The sequence below is a fragment of the Grampus griseus genome (assembly GCF_964374135.1).
Source record: "Grampus griseus genome assembly, chromosome: 18".
In the NCBI taxonomy this organism is placed as follows: Eukaryota; Metazoa; Chordata; class Mammalia; order Artiodactyla; family Delphinidae; genus Grampus; species Grampus griseus.
The window spans coordinates 41,575,737-41,596,231 of record NC_139012.1 but is presented as its reverse complement, the minus strand read 5'-3'; the positions used below and the strand labels follow the sequence as shown (position 1 = coordinate 41,596,231).

Below are 20,495 nucleotides of genomic sequence, written 5' to 3'. Positions count from 1 at the left end.
CTTAAACCATTCTATCGTAGCATGTATTCTCCACACTTAAAATTATTTTAATGATGTAGTTTCAGATGTGTCCATTTTATGGGTGCTCAAAATTTATTATAGTTTTCCTTTTACTCTCTTTTGTTAATATGAACATCTTTTGCATACAGTTTGAAGCTTAGTAATGAATTTAGTGAATAGAATATTTTGTAAGATTATTAACATGCATTACTAGTATAGATTTAAATCTCAAGCTCTTAATTTTTAATTTGTTCTTTCACTAGAAACACTGATAGCACTGTTTGTTCTAACAGTATTATTCTGCAGACATAAGGAGAGATTATATTTGTGTGAGAGTCAAATGATTGTGCCCTTGCACAAAAAGAGCTTTTTTCTGTCAGAGTTTCCCAGGAACAAAAATTGGTTAGCTGCCATATTTGATCAGTTATCATTCACACTACATTTCCAATGAAAATCTCCTAGATTTTCATATCTATGAAAAGTTAGTGATCAAATAAGATTTCTGAGCCACATTCTTTACATGCTTTGTCAGCCTAAGCACCTAAGATAAGATGAAACCTAAGATAAGATGTCTTCTATAAACATTAAGCTCTATGATCTATTCCAGGAAAGTAATTCCTTAATTCCCAAAGTACCATCATCTATCTTCTTCCATCTGTCAGGCTAGGACATGGACTAGATCAGAATTATTTTCTGATATGAGGAACATTTCATTTCATCTTCATGAAGTTAACTATCTGACATATGCCCCTAAAAGTGTCAAAACTGGCTTACATCATTATAAATTATAAATTAAAATGTCTATTTAATGAAGAACATTTTAAAGTTTATACTGTTTCAAAAATTTTAAAAAGGAACCAAGGACAATTGTAGACAACAATCACAAAGTTGCACATACAGAAATACTCTTTTTTGAAATGCATATAATTATCTAAGTATAGAACCTTTATTTATGACTTAGAAAGGATCAATCAGGGCTAAATATAATAATGGTAATACATGAGTATTTATATCATTGCACATGCACACGCACACACAAACTCATAGAAGTAAAATTCAATATAATGCAAAACAGCACTATCATCTTTTATATTCCATGAACATAGCCTGAAATCCCCTTCACTTTCACTGATAAAGTCTGTCTACCTTCTTTTTTTGTTTAACCCTTGGATTTTTTAAAAATAGACTTTATTTTTAAAGCAGTTTTAGATTTACACAAAAATTGTGCACAAACTATTACTTCCCATATATACTCTCCTCCTGAACAGTTTCTCCTATTAACACCTTGCATTAGTTTGGTCCATCTGTTACAAGGAATAATGTTGATGTATTATTATTAACTGAAGCCTGTAGTTTACCTTAGTGTCATCTCTTAATGTTTTAATTTTTTTTTATATCTCCTAGATAGGGTAAGTTTTCTTTCAAATATTTAATTGTATTCTTCTCCCATTTTATTTAAGTACACTTGTTTAAACAATTGCTTACAACAATTTCATCGAAAATAATTTATTCCAGACTAGCAGTATGTCCATCATTTTTAACATTATATACATAGGATACTATATTTCTGACTATCAAGATCCTAAATAAAAACTTTAGGAAATTTAATATTGTTTTCAAATTGTAGGCTACCTTACTATTCTTAAATTTTAATGCACAGGCCAAATTGTACCGTTTAATAAGTTACCTCTGGTGTGGAAAATTCTGTAAATGTTTCACTCTGAGACCATCTTTCCATCTCTGTCCCAGACAAAAACAGAAAGAATTTCTGGGCACACATGTTGGATCTTAGAGTCAAGTGGACTTAACAGTGTTTACTTTCTTATCTTCCAAAAATATTGCAAAGATTTTTGAACCCTTACCTTCTGGATGGCTGTGTCCACATTTGGAATATAATATTGGGGAGTTTTGCTCTTTGAAAGTAACTTCATTTCTTCTGAATACAGCTCATTATTATATAGATGCTACCTAAATCTACAGAAGCTTTTGACATACAGAAGTTTTTGACAGATGTTTGAATTTTATGTTTGTATTCAGGGAAGCAAATTATCCTCAGTGCACATATAACAGAGATCGGTGACTCAGTAATGTTTTCAAAGGAAAGACTAAGAGCCACAGGGCAAGTAGTGATTATCAGTGAGATGTGAGAGTGATTTTTGTTTCAAACATCAGTCTCAAAGTCACAGTGACTGTCTGCAGTAATAGGTGGATTTTTTTGAAATAAAGTCCAGCTACTTTGAATGTTAAGAACAAAGGCTGCTCTACCCAGGAGAAAAGAGATATAAAGTCTTAAGTCATGTTTATTCCAACTGGGTTAGTTTCTCTGTTTTCTTAAGATCATTATAAGGGCTCTGATTCTAGCAGAGTACAGTAAGTAGTTACATATTACATTTTCTCAAAGTAAAAGAAACTTAAAACATTTTCCTCCAGTTTATCAGGACATCAGTGTTTTACACTCTACTGAATAATGCTTATTAATACTTTCAAAATATTTTGATATGATTTCCATATCCAAATGTTACTGCTCAATACATATGTAGCAAGATTGTTTCATAAGGATGTTCTCAGATTTCTGTAATTCAAAACCCCTTATGAAAACCATACCCATTCATTTCATTCTCTCATACCAGACCACCTGCATTATTCTTTCTAAATTTAGATCTAAAAAGAACATTCCTGCATATAAGCTGAGAATAAAGCTGTGACTGATTTTTAGCTAAGAAACAGAAATCATGTACTTAGAGGAATGCTGTCCTTCAAATTGGCCCTCGTCCATTCCTACACTGAGTATCATCATTTCTCAAAATATTTTGGAACTTCTCTTTTGTAATTGTTCTCAAAGTTAAGCCACCGAAGAAAATGTGCGATATTATTTTGTAATCTTGCCTTCTTTGTAAAATGCTACTGTTCATCATTACAGACAGCTTTTAGTTGTTTCAAAAAGTAAAGTCAGATCATAAAAGGGCCAATGTTTGGTATCTTGAGACTCTGCAATATAATGTCACACAGGTTCACAATACAGTTCAAGAGCACAAACTCTAAATCTCTAAAAGCATAGTGGCATCACTATTTTAATTATTAAGTAATTCCTCCTTAAAGAATTAGATATTTTATACAATTTCCATTTTTTAAAAAATGTTTTTCCTCATCTTATAATCACAATTTTATATGATGAATTCTACACTCAATGAAATATCATTGCTGGAATATTATTCAGCCATAAAAAGAAATGAAATTGAGCTATTTGTAATGAGGTGGATAGACCTAGAGTCTGTCATACAGAGCGAAGTAAGTCAGAAAGAGAAAGACAAATATCATATGCTAACACATATATATGGAATTTATGAAAAAAAATGTCATGAAGAACCTAGGGGTAAGACAGGAATAAAGACACAGACCTACTAGAGAATGGACTTGAGAATATGGAGAGGGGGAAGGGTAAACTGTGACAAAGCGTGAGAGAAGCATGGACATATATACACTACCAAACATAAGGGAGATAGCTAGTGGGAAGCTGCTGCATAGCACAGGGAGATCAGCTTGGTGCTTTGTGATCGCCTGGAGGGGTGGGATAGGGAAGGGTGGGAGGGAGGGAGAAGCAAGAGGGAAGAGATATGGGAACATATGTATATGTATAACTGATTCACTTTGTTATAAAGCAGAAACTAACACACCATTGTAAAGCAATTATACTCCAATAAAGATGTAAAAAAAAAAAAAAGAAATATCATTGCTAAACAAGTTAATTTTTGTCACCAGGTGAAACTATATATTATGTGGCACTAAATGTAACCAGGAATAGACACTTTCTGGAATGCAATGGTATCAGATTTGTCTAGATTAATTCAGGTTTTCTCAGATTCAATTAATAAAATTTAGATTTCATTTTCAACATTGATAAACATAGCAAAGATCTTGGATATATTTGACAATTTCCTTGTCTAAGAATAGGAAAATTTCACATGCTAAGACACGTGCAGCGTGTCAGTCTGTGTTGGAGTTTGTGCATAAGTTTTGCATCATCTATATATAAATACACATACATGAGTTTATGTATATGCTGTAGATATATTTTTAAAGTCTCCTATTTTCTTCCTAACTTACTATGAGAAAAAGAAATATGACTTGAGTATCACATATTCCTAATCAAAAATTTTCAACTGCAAACAATATTTTCATGGATGTCCTTTGAGAGAACTAAAAGATGACAAAATTAGAAAATGCTTGTCTTTCACAATACAAGTGTTTTTCACCATATAATTACAAAGAATAAATGAAGTTCCTAATAATTATTTAAAATTTGATAGTTAATACAGACACCGATTTTTAGAGTATAGCTAGCCATCCAAAATCAATCTATCTATCAATCTATTGCCTGTGAGATGATTTACCAATGAGTCCAAGATTTCAGACGAAATTCCAGGGACGCCTGTTTCTTATTTGTGTGCTTTTCATGGCCAAAGACAACTTCTTCCCTATCTGCTCTGCTTCACCCTTTCCCATTCCGGAAAAAACATTTTGCAAGTATGGGTCATGTTTATAAGAGAACCTAGAAAAGAGAATTCAATAGTTGTTCAATAATACCAGGGTCATGTTCTGTTCCTGTGCACACACATTTCCATATCCTCTAAGTGTAACCTGGACCTATACTTATGTTCTGTAGACTATGTCCCACTATCCACCTTCCCCAAGCAAATCAGTCCCCCCATTAACCTGCCTGTGAGGACTGAGTTCTTTATCATGGCTGACTCTTTTGACGGCTCCTGTAGTAATTAATAGTTATAGAACACTCTCCATATACGAATCATATGAATCATAGACTAGAAAGAGGCTCCTCCTTCAGCAATATCATTCCCATCACAATTTTTCTTTCTTTCTTTTTCTTTTTTTTTTTTTTTGTGGTACGCAGGCCTCTCACTGTTGTGGCCTCTCCTGTTGTGGAGCACAGGCTCCAGACGCGCAGGCTCAGCGGCCATGGCTCACGGGCCTAGCCGCTCCGCGGCATGTGCGATCTTCCCGGACTAGGGCACGAACCCGTGTCCCCTGCAACGGCAGGTGGACTCTCAACCAGTGCGCCACCAGGGAAGCCCCACCATTTTTCTTTTTTGTTGAAGAAGATTTGATTGATGGCTCAGAATTATTTGTAATCCATAGACTGTCAGGGACAGATAGGCTTTACGTGTGTGAGGACTAGTTCAAATAACTTCTTATTCCTTCACTGCTTCTAAAAAGTTTTAACATTCTTCTTTATACTACAAAAAATAACACAAAAAGTTAAATAAATAAAATGAAACTGCAGTGTTTGACACAAGGTCCATTGAGACAGATCATACCACTTTTTAGGTGCAGACTAACAAACTTTCATGAGGACTTTTAAACAACCTATCATTGTACAATAATAGTATTTCCTGGAGAATTTATACAGATTGCTTCTTGCTTCTTCTACCTCTCCATTTGTGTTTCATTCTTTAATTTGAAATAACATGATTTTTCCCCTAAAGCCTTGGATTACTAGTTTTCACTCTTACTAGGCAATTATGATCTTGTAATTGAATACACAAGGGAGGTTTAAAGTGTGTATACATGCATGTTCAAACTCTTTTGAGTCAAGTACCCATTGTCTGAAGATAATTATAATATAATATAGTATATAAGTATAATCTAAGGACTACCTTTTGAAAAATACAACTTACTTAAAGAAAAAAATGGTCTATTTTTGTTTTACAAGTCTTATTTTGTATTGGGAATTATTAACAGAGGGGAATGCTAGGGAGATGCCATTACCTCTTTTGTTACTTGTGCTAAAATTGCCTGAGAAGAATTCTTTTTTTTTTTTTTTTTTTTTTTTTTTTGCGGTACGCAGATCTCTCACTGTTGTGGCCTCTCCCGTTGTGGAGCACAGGCTCCGGACGCGCAGGCTCGTTGGCCATGGCTCACGGTCCCAGCCGCTCCGCGGCATGTGGGATCTTCCCGGACGGGGGCACGAACCCGTGTCCCCTGCATCGGCAGGCAGACTCTCAAGCACTGCGCCACCAGGGAAGCCCTGAGAAGAATTCTTGAATCCTAAACACCAAATCAGACTCTATTTCTGTTAACAATACTGACAGATCTGATGCATATTTTTAGTGATTTTTTATTATCCAAAGAAGGCTCACTTTTGGTAAAAGACCACATGCTATATCAGTGGGTTCTGTATTTTTATTTAACAACAGTGATAACTTAGTGGAATTTCTAATTAAATTGCTATAACTATTATGTATGCAGATTTTGTAAATATGATAAGGGTAACTTCCTGCATCACATGGATTTGTTTATGCTAGAAAACTAAATTGGAAAGGACTCTTGCTGAGTTGTTTCTTTCCTATTTCTGTACATATAATTTATAGATGCAAGAATTCTGCTTGTAGTTTCAGGAGCAGCTGCTCCTGTTTAATATAGTCATTTTATATTTTGTGTGCTCAGATAATGTGCTGCATTCCTACTGGGCAACATTTAACTGTAAGAAATAGGTTGAGGGTGTTTCTGATAGCAGGAACCAAATAACTATTATAAGGAGCAAAATAACCAACAATGCTGACAATTCTTAATCCTCTCTACTTCTTTGGACCCTAGAAGAAACTTAAGAGTAGGGTGATGCCATCAAACCAAGGAGGGAAGTTGTTCCTAACGCTTTTCCCTTTCTCTGGTGTCCCACAGTGGAAAGTGATGTAAGGAGGAGATTCCTGTTTTATGTTTGTTTCATATATTTAAATTCAAACACCAAGGTTACACCCAAAAACAGTACAAAGAATTTAATTTTCTCTCAAGTTCCTTAAAGCTATCAATTGTTTTTGCATGTGGAGAGAAATGCTATCTGACTTTCTCACAGATCATACTGAGATCCAAAGGAAATAAAAATAAAATTAGACTAAAAATTTCATCATATGTCATTAACACGAGTCTTCCAGCCATATGAAGTTCTATGAAGTATTCAACACACTTTACTTACAAAGCACAAAAAAGTATGTCTTAAATTTAAGGAAGTCATTTCACAATAAGACATTTACAAAGTAAAGGAAACATGCTAAGTTTAAGTTACTGTGAGTTTCCCACACACACTGAAACAAGCTTCCTACACTAAACATGCAGTTGAGTACTGAAGTTAGAACAAAAGACAAAAGCTTTATCCTGAAATGAAGCAGTTGCTTAGCAGCAGATAGCAAACTGGTTAACAGAGCAGTAAGTATAGTATAGACAAGCATTCCCCATTTCCCCTGAAAATGCTATTCAACTTTTTATGGCCAGTTATCATCTGCACCCTAGTCCTAGTTTATGTAGCATAGATAATGCTAGGAATCAAAATATTCATTTTAAAGATGCTGACACCTTTACATCCATCACCTAGGTCAGTGAAGTTGTTATACATTATTTCTCCAACACAAACTGAACCTTCCTATTTGTCTTCCAAATATTCTGAAATGTAAACGTTGAAGAAGAAAGAAGGAAATGCTGACTGCTAGTGGACTGTTATCATGTTTCATTTTGCTACTTTTAAAACAGTGCAACTCTCCCTGCAAACTTCTTTCTGGGGAGACAGAGAATTTTTCCCACAGGAAAGCATCTTTGGAGGATGGACAATTCAATTTCTGCTGCATCCTCTTTAGGTTTCCTAGTTCTGTTCTGAGTAAATCATCTTCATTCAGAAAATATTCATTATAAACTCATAAAATGTCAAGCATATATGTTCTTCAGAAAAACTTGCTGGTTTTGATTTCATCAACTCTTATTTGAGGTTGTTAACATTTCTCCAACTACCTAGAGGAAAAAAATTGTTCAAAGATATGCAAAGTGAATGATTCTGTATTCGAGTCAAGAATAGAATAGCCTACTCTAACAGTCTCAGTTACTCTTTTATCCTTTTTATTTTTTATTTTCACAAATTGGCAATGGATTCCAATCTTAGGATGGTAACAGACCTGGGGATTGTTTGGCATAAATTCAGACTATGCTCCCCTTCCCTCTTTTTTTCTCCCTAGGTTATTGCTGATTAATACAGTGAAGATCTATTCATGCACTGACCTTTCTTAAGTCTGCATAGTTTGCAAGAATTAGAAGGGAATCAAATTATAAAAAAGGTGACACAGGTGCTGATCAAAAGCATGCTCAGAACTGTTAGGGAATAGCTTAAGAAAATTCTACTTTCTAGGAAGTTGTGTGATACAGTTTTTGTCTTGTTCACCATTGTGTTCTTAGCAGGTAGGACAGTGTCTAGCACATAGTACGTCAGCTTTAATAATGTAACAACCAGTTATTCTACCAGCTTAACTGAGTTTATACAGAAATAGGCCTAAGAATTACAATTCAAGTTATGCAAACTATGGTGGATCATAGGCAAATTCAGAGAACAAGGAAGGGGAGGTTGGCTTCACGGGAAAAGGCAAGAGTTGGGAAGAACTGTAATAACCAGAGTCCATTCAAAGAAGCTGGGGGTCCAAAGTATGAAGGCTTCTCATTGGTTGGACTGCTACAGTCTCTGACTGGATGGGTTATCCAGGGGCCAGAGAAGTTTTCATCTTTCCCCAGAATAGTAGATTAGGAGACGACTTACTGTGGGAGATGTAAGCATGGGTCTCTTCCTGTTTCGAGTAATTGACTATGAATTGTGGCATGTGAGAGCTCCCCCTACAGACCTGTCCTGCTTCCAGTTTTAGTTGAGGTTTCTTTAATGAATCACACAAATAGGTTCTCAAAAATTACTTATTAAATGAATGAATGAATGAATAGCCCTTTATGTTGAATATAAGAAATTGTGGGTTTTGTTCCCAGTGAAACCTATATAGACAAATGACTTTACCTCATTTCCTCATTTGAAATAAATGTAACAGGTTAAAATAGACTAGAAAAATCCCTAAATAATTTCCAGCTTAAAAAAAAATACACAAATTCTTCATTAGCAGAACAATTTAGCATAAGTATTGGGTTGGCCAAAAAGTTCGTTTGGGCTTTTCCATAAGATGGTACGGAAAACCTGAAGGAACTTTTTGGCCAACCCAATAATTTCCAATCAACAGGATAGGAGAGTAACTCAATTTATCAGTAACAAATAATAAAATGACTCATTATAAAATAATTCTGTGCTCAAAATGTTTCATTTATCACCAGTTTAAAAGTTCCTTATAATTTTGTCCTAAAAAACTATTTCTTAGCTTCTTTCTTAGTTTCTTGATGAAAACGCTCAAACATGAATAAGGAAGAAAATGTGTGTATTAATATGTTTTCCTTCAGTCAAGCCTGTGAATATTAAGTAACAGCAAATTAAACTGTAACCATAGATTGCTTTTGGGGTTGCATTTAATTTACCTTCTAAACCTCTATGAGTTTTACTTGATTCTGGATTTTATTAAGAGGTAGAGTACATATTAATTTTAGATGGCAAGAAGCTATTGAGGAACTTGCTATTGAATTGAATCAGTGGTTTTAGCTGAAAATGTGTTCTTTTGTCATTTAAAAATTCCTCTTTCCATAGCTTGCAACGTAAGACTATACTCTTAACAATTACTCTTAAATTTTCAATTGAAATATCTTCTTTTAAAAATAAGAAAGAACAAAAAGTTTCTAACTAATGTTATAAGAAATATTTGAATTAAAATGCAGTTTCCAAAATTTTTTTAACCCTTTTTGGTATGATTTTCTTTGCTACTTTGAGAATAACTACATATGAAAATATTATTTCAAATAAAAAGTATATCTTCATCAGATTTAATGCTGAGATAAAGCAAAAAAGTTCATATATGGAACTTTAACACTTTTTGTCTTTTACTTCATCATAAGTAATTGCTGGCTGATGTGTTTGTGTGTGTGTTTACTATTTAGAGATTAGATAGATATATAGATGATATATTAGTTTTTAAATGTGATTAAAGGAACTAAATCAAAATATTTCCTTAAAAAGTTATTTAAAGAATTTTCCACAAGTGAAACCATATTTAAACAATTCTGTAGCACTTTGTTTCTACTTCCATAATATCAATTTATAATTTTCCAAAAAATAATCATTTAAATGCCAGTCATTAACTGGTAAATTTGTTTATTTGACTTATAATAATTGGCCTAGTCCTATATTCATGTTATCTTGTGATTTGAGGAAAGGCAAAGCTCTTTAATTGCAATGATTAAAAAGCTAGTTAAAGAAAGTAAAAAATGAAAGTTAGGGTAGCAACACAGTGACAGAAGATTGTCTGACATTCCTTAGCTCAAGAGCAAGCCCAACTACTGTCTATCAGGTTTTTCCTTTCTCTTGGACTAAGTTCTATTTTGCTATAAGTGATGAAGAGGAATACAATTTTAAGTATTAAAACTTAGCATATGTTCTAATAGTGCAAAGACAATGTATGGAAATTTTAGTGTAGTCAAAATAATAAAAATTTTAAATATCATAATTCCATGACCAGACAACACTGCTTTAAACCCTTAGTGTATGCATAGTCAGATCTTAGCTTACACATATTCACACCCTAAAGCACATTAACAGGAATGCAATTCAACACAGTAAAATCTTTACAAACCTCATTTTTACACTTAACAATAGATTATAAATATTTTCCACATCAATAAACATTAACATTATTTTAAGTATTGTGAATGATTCAATTGTATGCTATTACACAATTTATTAGTTACCTATTAGACATTTCACTCTTTTTTATATTTTTGCTATTTTATGCAAAGACACAATGTACCTTACTACTAAATCTTTGCACATGGGAACCTATCTAGATTAATGGGACTGGGATTGTAGGCTTGAATGTGAATCATTCATTGGTGAATAATATCCTGTACCAGTAAGACACATACAAGAGAAGAATTAAAGCAATGACTAAGATTTCTTAGCTGACTCATTCAGTGACTCTTGGAAAACAGTGTCCAACATAAGAACATGTGTATCTTCTCAGGGCATCTTGAATTTTCCCTCTCTTTCATACTAACCTACAAGAAAAAATATTGTAAAAGTTCTTGGTGATGTTTCTCAGACCTAATCAGTGTGGCATCTTCCAACTTACAGTATCCTGAACATACCTGTATTTGCATGCATGGCACTTTATGCTGGCATAGAGAACAGGGTCTCTGATGGAAGCTTCGCTTGGTCAGAATCCATATCAGCAGTCCCAAAGTAAAATAACATGAAACAACCTTAGTAGTTCTTGTTCCCATATTATTCTTCCTCGGGGCAGCTTGGGACCTGGAGCTAACCTGTCAGTGATAAATCAGATAAACAAATGTGACATTCAAACCGTCAACCAGACTTAGCCAAATGTAATAATAATGTTTCCCATGGGAGAAAATGGAATGGGTAAGAAATAGATACAGGAAAACAAAATGTAAGTGCCCAGGCTTTGGAAAGTCTGAAGTAGTCTCATGATAACATGTGTTGTCCCAATTCAGTCAGGCAGAGTTTCACTATATTTATAACCCAAACTGGGCTCCTTTCCATGGGGATAACCCAAAAGCAAAATTCCCAGAGACTATAAGTAAAAAGTTCTCTCTCGCTTTGAATATACAAACAATCATAGGTTTCTTGAAAGAATAGTGGGAAAACCTTCACTTTCTCTGAGGAGAAACCCTGTGTTCTAAACTGTTGGTCTTCATACCTCACTTCCACCCAAGAGCAGCTTCCCCTCAGAGAGGCTCTGGGCTGTCACACCTACAGGCACATTGTGAGGCATGCCAAGATTCTGCAGGTCTCTTCCCAAAGAACAATACTTTTTTCTGGGGTGAAGAAATTGCATCTTTATAACTGCTAAACACTGATAACCCCAGAAGTTAAAAGCTATTAATTTTGAGAATTATAGCTACCTTTTATTGAGTACCTACTATGTGTCATGTATTATATAACAAGAACACTTCTTATTTTATCTGTTTGAGCCTTACAACACTCCTCTGCTTAAGGCACTGCTCTCTCCATTCTACAACGCCAAGAACTCCTCTAAAGACATAATGTCCTTGTCCAGGGCCAGGCTCTACCGAGCAAGAACCCCCAGGCAGGAAATCTGGTTCTGACTTCTCATCTGGTGCTCTTGGGCAAAACCTGAATAAGTACTGTATTCCTTGATGACACCCATAACACCTGTTTCATAATGTACCATTCTCATTTTCCTTAATTTTAATTTATTCAAATATTCTCCTTCTATCTTGATATTCCAAACATTATTCCACTTGCATCAGTCATTATGATGATAAGTTAAAGATTGATTTGCTTACTCAATTTGCTTCATACTATAATATCTATGTTGCCATTCTTAGTCCTTATGCATCACCACCCCTACCTCCCATTAGACTGATAAATTGTGCACAATTTTGCCAATTAAGACTTAAACATCTCTGAGTCAATTTATTAGGAAGTATTTCCGTAAACCACAGTAGTTTAAACATTATATTACACTAATTTACAGGGTCTTACAGCAAATAAATTACACTAGATTTATATCTGTTATTCTCAATTATAAAGTGGTAAAGAAATAGCATAGTATAGTATATGTGAGATAGAATTTAATAAGTTATATTTGAAATAGTTTAAAAAATATTTTCCTTATTATTTTGAGTAAATATAACACCAGGCTACATACCAGTAGGTGCCCAATGATACTATGAGAACGACTGGATTTAGTTATAACTGATGTTGCAGATTTGGACATTTCCTAGGAAAAAAAAACTATTGTAATTAAAACAGTTTAGAAGAATATCACAGATGTTAATTTTCCTTTTTCCTTCTGTCTATGAAACAAATATTTTATAATGCCTTATAAGCATCTCCCAGAAATGCTTTATGAAGATTGCAGAATCATTCAGATTGTTCCATTGTCTCTCTTATGTTTTGACTTCCTTTTTATTCACTTAAGCTATAACTAAGAGATAGTCCTCTAGAGGCAACACCAAAGATACTTTAGTCACTAAAACTATGGACTTTTTAGTAGACCAATCACTTTAAAAGCGATGTTTAGCAATTATGTATTGTAGGAAGCCTGGTCACTGTTCTTTATTACAAAAGCATACACTTAATATGAATTAAGTGCATGTTGAAACAGAAACAGAGAATACTTGTATTATTATTCCCTCAAGGGTTAAATTCACCTGGGAGAGGAAACACTAATAAATAAAATCAGTAGCATGACCTTCCCTTAAAAGTAGAAATGCATTTCATATATTAGTATTCAAGTTTGCTTGCATATTATGTAGCACTTACCTAGGCATGGTTCAAACTCTATTGAGGAGGAAACAATGGTAGTGAGATAGTTGTGCTTGAAGGTGCAATGTGCTACAGTAGACTCAATTAGGACCATTTATGATTATAGTTTATATGATGTCTACATTAGTTCATTTAAAATGTACTAAACTATCAAATCACTTCACACAGGTCATTGAACCGCAATAAAGTGGTATCAGCTCTTCTCCATTATGACTCTGAGCTAGATTTGAACGAGTGACTCACAGAAAATAGGCTATATTCTATTGTCAGTCTATAAGAAATACATTTATAGAATAGCAGTATTTCTACCTATAACATTTTGTCTCTACATTTGTTTTCTTTGAAATGGATACAATTTATAAATTGTCTCTTGAAAACACAAATCTTAGGTAAGATAAAATAATTGTTATACATTGTATCTCCATATATTATATATTTATTACTTATATATTCATAATTTTATTAAATCTGAGTAAAAGTAGCCACATGCAATGCGATATTAAAAGGTCTTTTGGTTATCAAAGCAAAATGGAAATTAGGTGTAGTCAGACATACAGCACAAATTTACTACTCTCGCATAATTCTGTAAGGCATAAATCTCCACCATACACACCTGTAAATGTTCTCTTATCTCATAGATTATATCAGCTAAAAGAATATTTACCAAGAAAACTAAGCAGTGATCTGTGCTGAAAGGCACAATTTTATTTTACTAAAATACTAAAATGTATTAAAGTACCCATATACATATTTTAGGTCACTTCTGATGGTGACATTGTGTAAATAGATGCCAAAGTAGGATTACAAACACCTTTCAACAGGGATATTCTAAAACCAATGACTGGTAGCAATATCTGGGCCAGTGGACAATAATGGCTTCACTGCAAAAGCTACCTTAAAAGCCTCAAATAAACACAATACTAGGTCATTCAAAAGAAATGGAATGTTGTGTTGCATTATCTATGCATTTATTCAAATCTATGAAACAAACATTTTTGTATTTCTGCTTATTTAAATTTTTTTTATAGCTTTGACCATTAGCATATATATATATTCGTTTTTGCCTTTCTTTCTACAACTTTCAATGGTATACCACAAGTTTTTTGTTCTTGAATTACACAAGATTGAAATTCTTTCTTGTATTTTGCAAGTTGGATATGTCATAGGAAATGACAAATAATAAATGTTTGTTTCCAGCTGTGTTCCAAGTATTTTATATTCTGCCTCGACATTGCACTGTGTGTTAAAGTTGCTTTGCTTTGCGTTCCGCCTCCACTTCCTTTGGGAAGGATGTTAACGGTGTGTCCTGTGGTCTTCTTTGTAGTCGCAGCGCCGGGTTACCTTTCATCTCCCTGACGGCTCCCAGGAAAGCTGCAGTGACAGTGGTCTAGGAGACCACGAGCCGGTGGGTAGTGGAACCCTGATCTCACACCCTCTTCCTCTGGTTCAGCCACAGGACGAATTCTATGACCAGGCCTCTCCGGACAAGAGGACTGAAGCAGATGGCAACTCTGATCCCAACTCTGGTGAGTCCTCTTAAAAACTTTGCTTGGAGTTCTTCTGGTTTTCTGTTGTGCCCTTGAGTTTTAACAGTCATTCTGGGGAGCAAGTAAATGGACATTCAGTTGTTTTTTGCTGGCTTTATTGTTGTTGTAATATTCTTTGAAATATATCAAGTCTAATGTGCTTGGTATATTGGCTGTTAAATTCTTTGGTGCATCTTTATTTTATGAACCATGAAAAAAGAAAAAATGCTGCAGATACAATTGCAAGAAGCCATTTTATGAAAGACATCTAGATGTCAAAGATATTAAAATGGGAAGACAGTTTTACATTTTAGAATTGATTAAATATAGTTAAGTGGAACATAGTCAATGAAGAAAAAGAAAAAAGTGTCCTGTGGAATGCTCTTTTCCAATGAAGACTATACACACACACATAAACACACACACACACACACACACACACACACACACACACACACACACACATATATATATATATATATATATATATATATAACATGGTGATTAAAACAAGTATGAAGAGGAGTGATAATGATGTGGGGGTTTATGGGTTTATATTTTTTGTCTATTTTAATTTTGGATTTTTTTTTTTAACCAATACATTGAAAGAGTGGAATGAGTGGGATGAGACTGGCAAAATCCTTTATTTTCTGACAAACTCACACCTCACCTCAGAAATCATTATACATTCCAGGTAAGCCCTGTGAGGGTACTTCTTCCTCGGCCTTTGAAGAAAAATTTGGGCAAATGCTATATCTTTTTTGTTCATGTTATTGTTATTTTTTTAATCACTAACTAGTTCACTTTACTTAAAAATTAGAAGTCCAATTCAATAATTATTATGTCCAGTCCAAAGCAATGATCGTGATTTCTGTTTGATTTGAATTAAAAGTTTTTCCTAACTCACCTTGGCCTGCTTCAAACTTGTCTATTGTGTGAAATGGGGTTAGGGTGATGTTTTCGTAATGTCCTAGCTCTTTCTCTCACTGCTTTAGATATTAAAGTGCCTCTGGCAATTCTATGGTTGAAGTAGAAATACCAAGAAGAGGTAAAAAGCATGAAAGGACTTTCTTAACTAGTCCTGTTGTGGTAATCCAGCATTGGCGTTTTATGCCTTCTAGGATTTTAAACTGACTCTTTGATTTCAGGGTAGTGGTGGGGGATCTTTTGTACATATGCGCCCTCTCAAGCTGTGCTCCCATCTCTGCAGGTTTTTCTGATAGGTGGTTCTCTTCTCATTGACATATGAAGTTACATTTGCATCTTCTATCTGCTGAAGTTTTCCTCAGCCAATCTTTTAGGAAAATCTAAGCAAATTCCATACCAGCTCTGGTTCTTAATCTTTCATGTCCTCTTTCTTGGTCCCATAAGGAAAACATACATGCATCTTTTGACTTCACATATCCAGAAGGTCAGGCCATATCCAAAGAGGCAACTACTCATCTCACAGCATTTGGCGGAGCTGGTCAAAAATTCTCCTTAGATTTCTTGGTTCTGGTTAGTCTAAGGACCATTGAACCTGTGGTTCCATTGTCTCAACATTTGCAGGACTTGTGTAAAGAGGTTGGATATGTAGGACAGCTCTTTCTAAACAGATTTCCTAGTCTGCAACTTCCCCTTCTCCAATTTTAAAACATCTCTTATTAGCATTAAGGCAAGGGTCGCAAAACTGGTTCTTGACCACCTCTTCTGCACATGGCTCCTCTGGTCTTTGGGCCTCCTCCAAAATCAAGACAGGAAAGCTCTATTTTAAACACACTGGCACAAATGGTTTTAGGACTTTTCTATGTAGTTCACCAGTTATTTTCACGGAAGTAAAGGTAAAAAAAAAAAAAAGTATGCTGCAATATGGTTAAGCTAAGCTGCCCTAGGCCAGGACTTTATCTAATAGGTGCAGTTACTCATCCAACAATTTCTTAAACCTGGAAAATAGCACTGGGTAAACTGCCAAATAGGAGAAGACATGAGAGATTCTAAAGCTGGGGGTAGGGGGGAAACTTTCAAGCCTGCTTGAAGAACTCCCCAGAATTTTTACCAATCCTGTCACATGGAAAAAAAGACCCAAGGGAAGACACACCCTTGTACACTGCAACACTCAACTCAGCACAGTGACTTCACCCAGAAGAATCACGTTCATAAAAATGTGTTAAACCAGAACAGTGCTCCTTGCTGGAGAAGCCATCCTTATCCATGATTGGGAAGGAAGGATAAGAGTCAGATAGGGAAAGGTGGAGCCCAGAGGGCCCCTGGAGGCTAACACTTCTTTTGACATTTAAAAAGACTTTAATTTTAACCTCTTTTGCAAACGTCTAGAGGAGAATTCATTAGACTAGCCTAGAAACACTGAGATCCATAACTAAGCAGTAATTCATATTAGTATAATATTATGATATATTATCTTAAAATTCTGCAGTCACATTTTTGTAATTAACTTTGAAGAATTTGTGGAGTAAGGTACAGAGTAATTGAAGCAATAATCTTCAACAGTAATAATCTTGCTATGTAGATCTAAACCATTTCCATTGTCTTCAGTGGCATTTTCTGTCTCTTGAAGAGTCATGATTTTATAGCAATCATGCAATATCCATATAAATTTGTATTATCTATAGAGTTATTAAGTGTTATATCTGTATGGATTCCTAGTTTTTCAAATATAATGATTCTTAAAAATAATTAAAATTTAGTAATAATTTCATAGTAACTTTTTTCATTATGCATTTTTTAAAGAAATTAATACAAATGGTATCATGTGGGGGAGTTTTTGGAAACTTAAGCTTTAATATACCTTTAGACTTTAATGTAGCCCTCTGGCAACCAAAGAGATAGTGTCTCTATGTTCTAGGCACTTCTGAGTCCTAGTGCATACTTAGTCAACTGTCCCACAAATGGCACACACACATGCAATATTTCTTGCAGTGAGTTTTGTCAGTTTTTCTGCATAAAAAGATTTATCCCATTCCCAAATAACAGAATTAATCATATTTCCTTAAAAAGTTAACTTATTAATATGATCATGCCCTCCATGTAAAACTCAATAAAACCATTTATTCTAATAAAATAGTAAGGGGATTTTCAATTGAGGATTTTAATTTTTAAGACATATAGCTAGAGTGATGAAGAAATTTCACCAAGTTAAAAAGAAACAAAAACAATTATGTAATCAGATTGGGAGCAGTTTATTACCACTAATTCAGAATTAGGTCCTAATCCTGTCCCATTGAGAATCATGAATGGAGTTATTTTTTCATCTGTTTTTCTTTTAAATGCTAATTTTAAGGATTTTCTCCTGTTTAATGATGTTCAAATTTTCACATTGTATTTATATTATTAAAGCCCTGACTGTCATATGCTTCTACCTCTATATGGACTGGGTATGAATTCAGCTGGTGAATTTCTCGCTAAGGATAGTTTTGATACCTGGTATATTTATGGGTAATATTTACTGAAGTCTACTTATGAGTCAGGAATGCTAGTAAATGTTTTAATATATTGTTTATGATTCCACACCAGTATTGCAAGTTAAATAGTATTATAAGTAAATTATTTGTCAAAACTACTTAGCAAGTAGCTGAGGCATAATATGAACTCGGGAATGCCTAACTTCACAGGTTATGCTTTTACTATTCAAAGAAACCACCTGCAATGTGCAAAGGTTTTAAGACAGTGTGTAATACAATATAGTCATCACTGACATTGAGTTTTAAATTTGAGGACACTAATCTCATTTTTAAGAGGAAGTTTGAGACATTGAATATTGCTAAGATGAGTCGTAAGACGAACAACTTGTGAAAGAACTACTTCTGCAAGGATTACTTGGCACTGGGCTAATGAAAATTAGACCTTAATAGGACCCCGCAGCCCACACAGTATAAAATTATTTTATACAGAGGAGTAAAAAGGGAAGTGCTTGGCCTAAGTTACATAGTTTTTGAGTCAAGAATAGAACGCATATATGTGGAGTCTTACTTAGTCTTATTTAGTCCTCTTTTCGTTGGAACAATTTTTCTTTATCATGGTACTTATATCTTTTCCTTAAAGAGAATCTGTGTGATTAGTTGATTCACAATTGTCTCTCCCATTAATCTCTAAAGACTATTTGCTCACCTTTCTATTCTCCAGGCATAACAGTACCTGGAATATAGTAGGACAGCAATGTATATTTGTTGACTAAAAAAATAATATTTCACAAACACACAAATATACAGTGAGACAAATTAAGTGTTCTATTAAGATAAAGCAAATAAACAAATAATAAACCTAGGAAGTCCTATATCATGTTAACTGTGGTTATCTTCAGTTTGGAGTATTAATTTATTTTTAATTGTCTATATTTTCCACAGTTTTAATAATGTAGTCAAATTATATTTTTATTTTGTAATTTTCATGGAGAGCACCTGATACAGAGCTAAGAAAAAAATCATTCTTAGAATAAAGTATTCTTAGAATAAAGTAAAAAAAATTCTTAGAATAAAGTAAAAAAATTCTTAGAATAAAGTAAAAAATTGTATTAAAAATATTTTTTCCTGTCAGTCTTAAAGATATAGGACACACATGCTAAGAAACGGAGAACTTAAAATATTTGAGCATGAGATTTTAAATGAGGCTGTCATTTTGGGGAGAAAAAAAATCAAGTTAATAAAATTTTAAAATACTCCAGCAAAATCCAGAAGAAAAACATAATTACCCTATCAAATTTCAGTCCTAAGAAATTGTACTAATCCTAACCTTCAAGAAAAAAAATCACTAACCATAATATGCTTTGGGAATTAAACATGAATTTGATTTTTGGGGCACAGCATTTTATACAATAATTTTTATGAACTATGTTTATTTTTTTTCATACATACCTTGGGTTGAACTAATTATACTAACCCAAAGAAAATTTTTCAGAGGTTTCATATTGTCACCTGTTATGTTCATTTCCCCATGGGATTTTTGTAATCAATTCAGGGTGATCCCACAATAGTGGCCCCTGAGTTAATGAATCTAGAGTTCCTCAGAGAATGGTAGAGAGAAAAAGTAATCAATCCTACTGTGCTTTGAGTTTAAGGGGAAAAAAAGACAATAAAAGAACAAAATTTGATTTTTTAATGCTATAAAACTTTAATTTTTTGCTTTATTAAATATATTTTTCTAAATGTAAGTTAAAAACTATCTATTACTAACTACTTTCTCCTTAAAATCAGAGAGGTCAGAACATTTTCTAGATTAAGTCATGTAGATCACAAACAAAATATACATCTACTCATCTCTTATGTATGTATATACGTATATATGTATCTATCTATCTACCATCTATGTTCTATTGCTAATCACCACCAACTTAGTATCTTAAAACAACGCACATTCATAATTTCACAGTTTAAGTCAGGAGTCCGAACGTGCCTTGGCTGAGTCCTCTACTCAGGGTCTCAAAAGTCTGCAATCAAGGTGTGAACCAGGTTACTTTCTCATCTGCAGGCTAAACTGTGGAAGAATTTACTTCTTAGATTTTTCAAATTATTAGAAGAATTTATTTCCTTGCAGTTGTAAGACTGAGACTATCTCACTGGCTGTGTGCTGGAGACAGCTCTAAGTCCTTGGAGGTCACCCTCAGCTGCTAACCACATGTGCCTCTCAACATGACTGCTTACTTCTTCAAGGGCAGTTAGAGAGACAGTCTCTAGAGTGAGTTTGTAGCAATATGCATTCTTACATAACTTCACATATTCACAGGAGTGACATTCCATCACTGTTGCCATATTCTA

The 20,495-nt window shown here is 34.0% G+C and overlaps 1 protein-coding gene across 4 annotated transcripts in view; it reads left to right on the top strand.

Moving 5' to 3' along the window:
• Positions 1–20,495, top strand: part of PCDH9 (protocadherin 9) — a gene marked incomplete at both ends in the record, with an annotated part of 973,878 nt that overhangs the window by 628,901 nt on the left and 324,482 nt on the right. For 2 of the 4 annotated variants that reach the window (XM_082675744.1, XM_082675743.1), the window contains one exon: positions 14,673–14,748. In XM_082675744.1, coding sequence (XP_082531870.1) covers positions 14,673–14,748 — 76 coding nt within the window. Of the gene's footprint in view, positions 1–14,546; positions 14,749–20,495 lie in introns of all 4 variants that reach the window. The other 2 variants (XM_082675742.1, XM_082675741.1) reach the window with 1 other exon arrangement.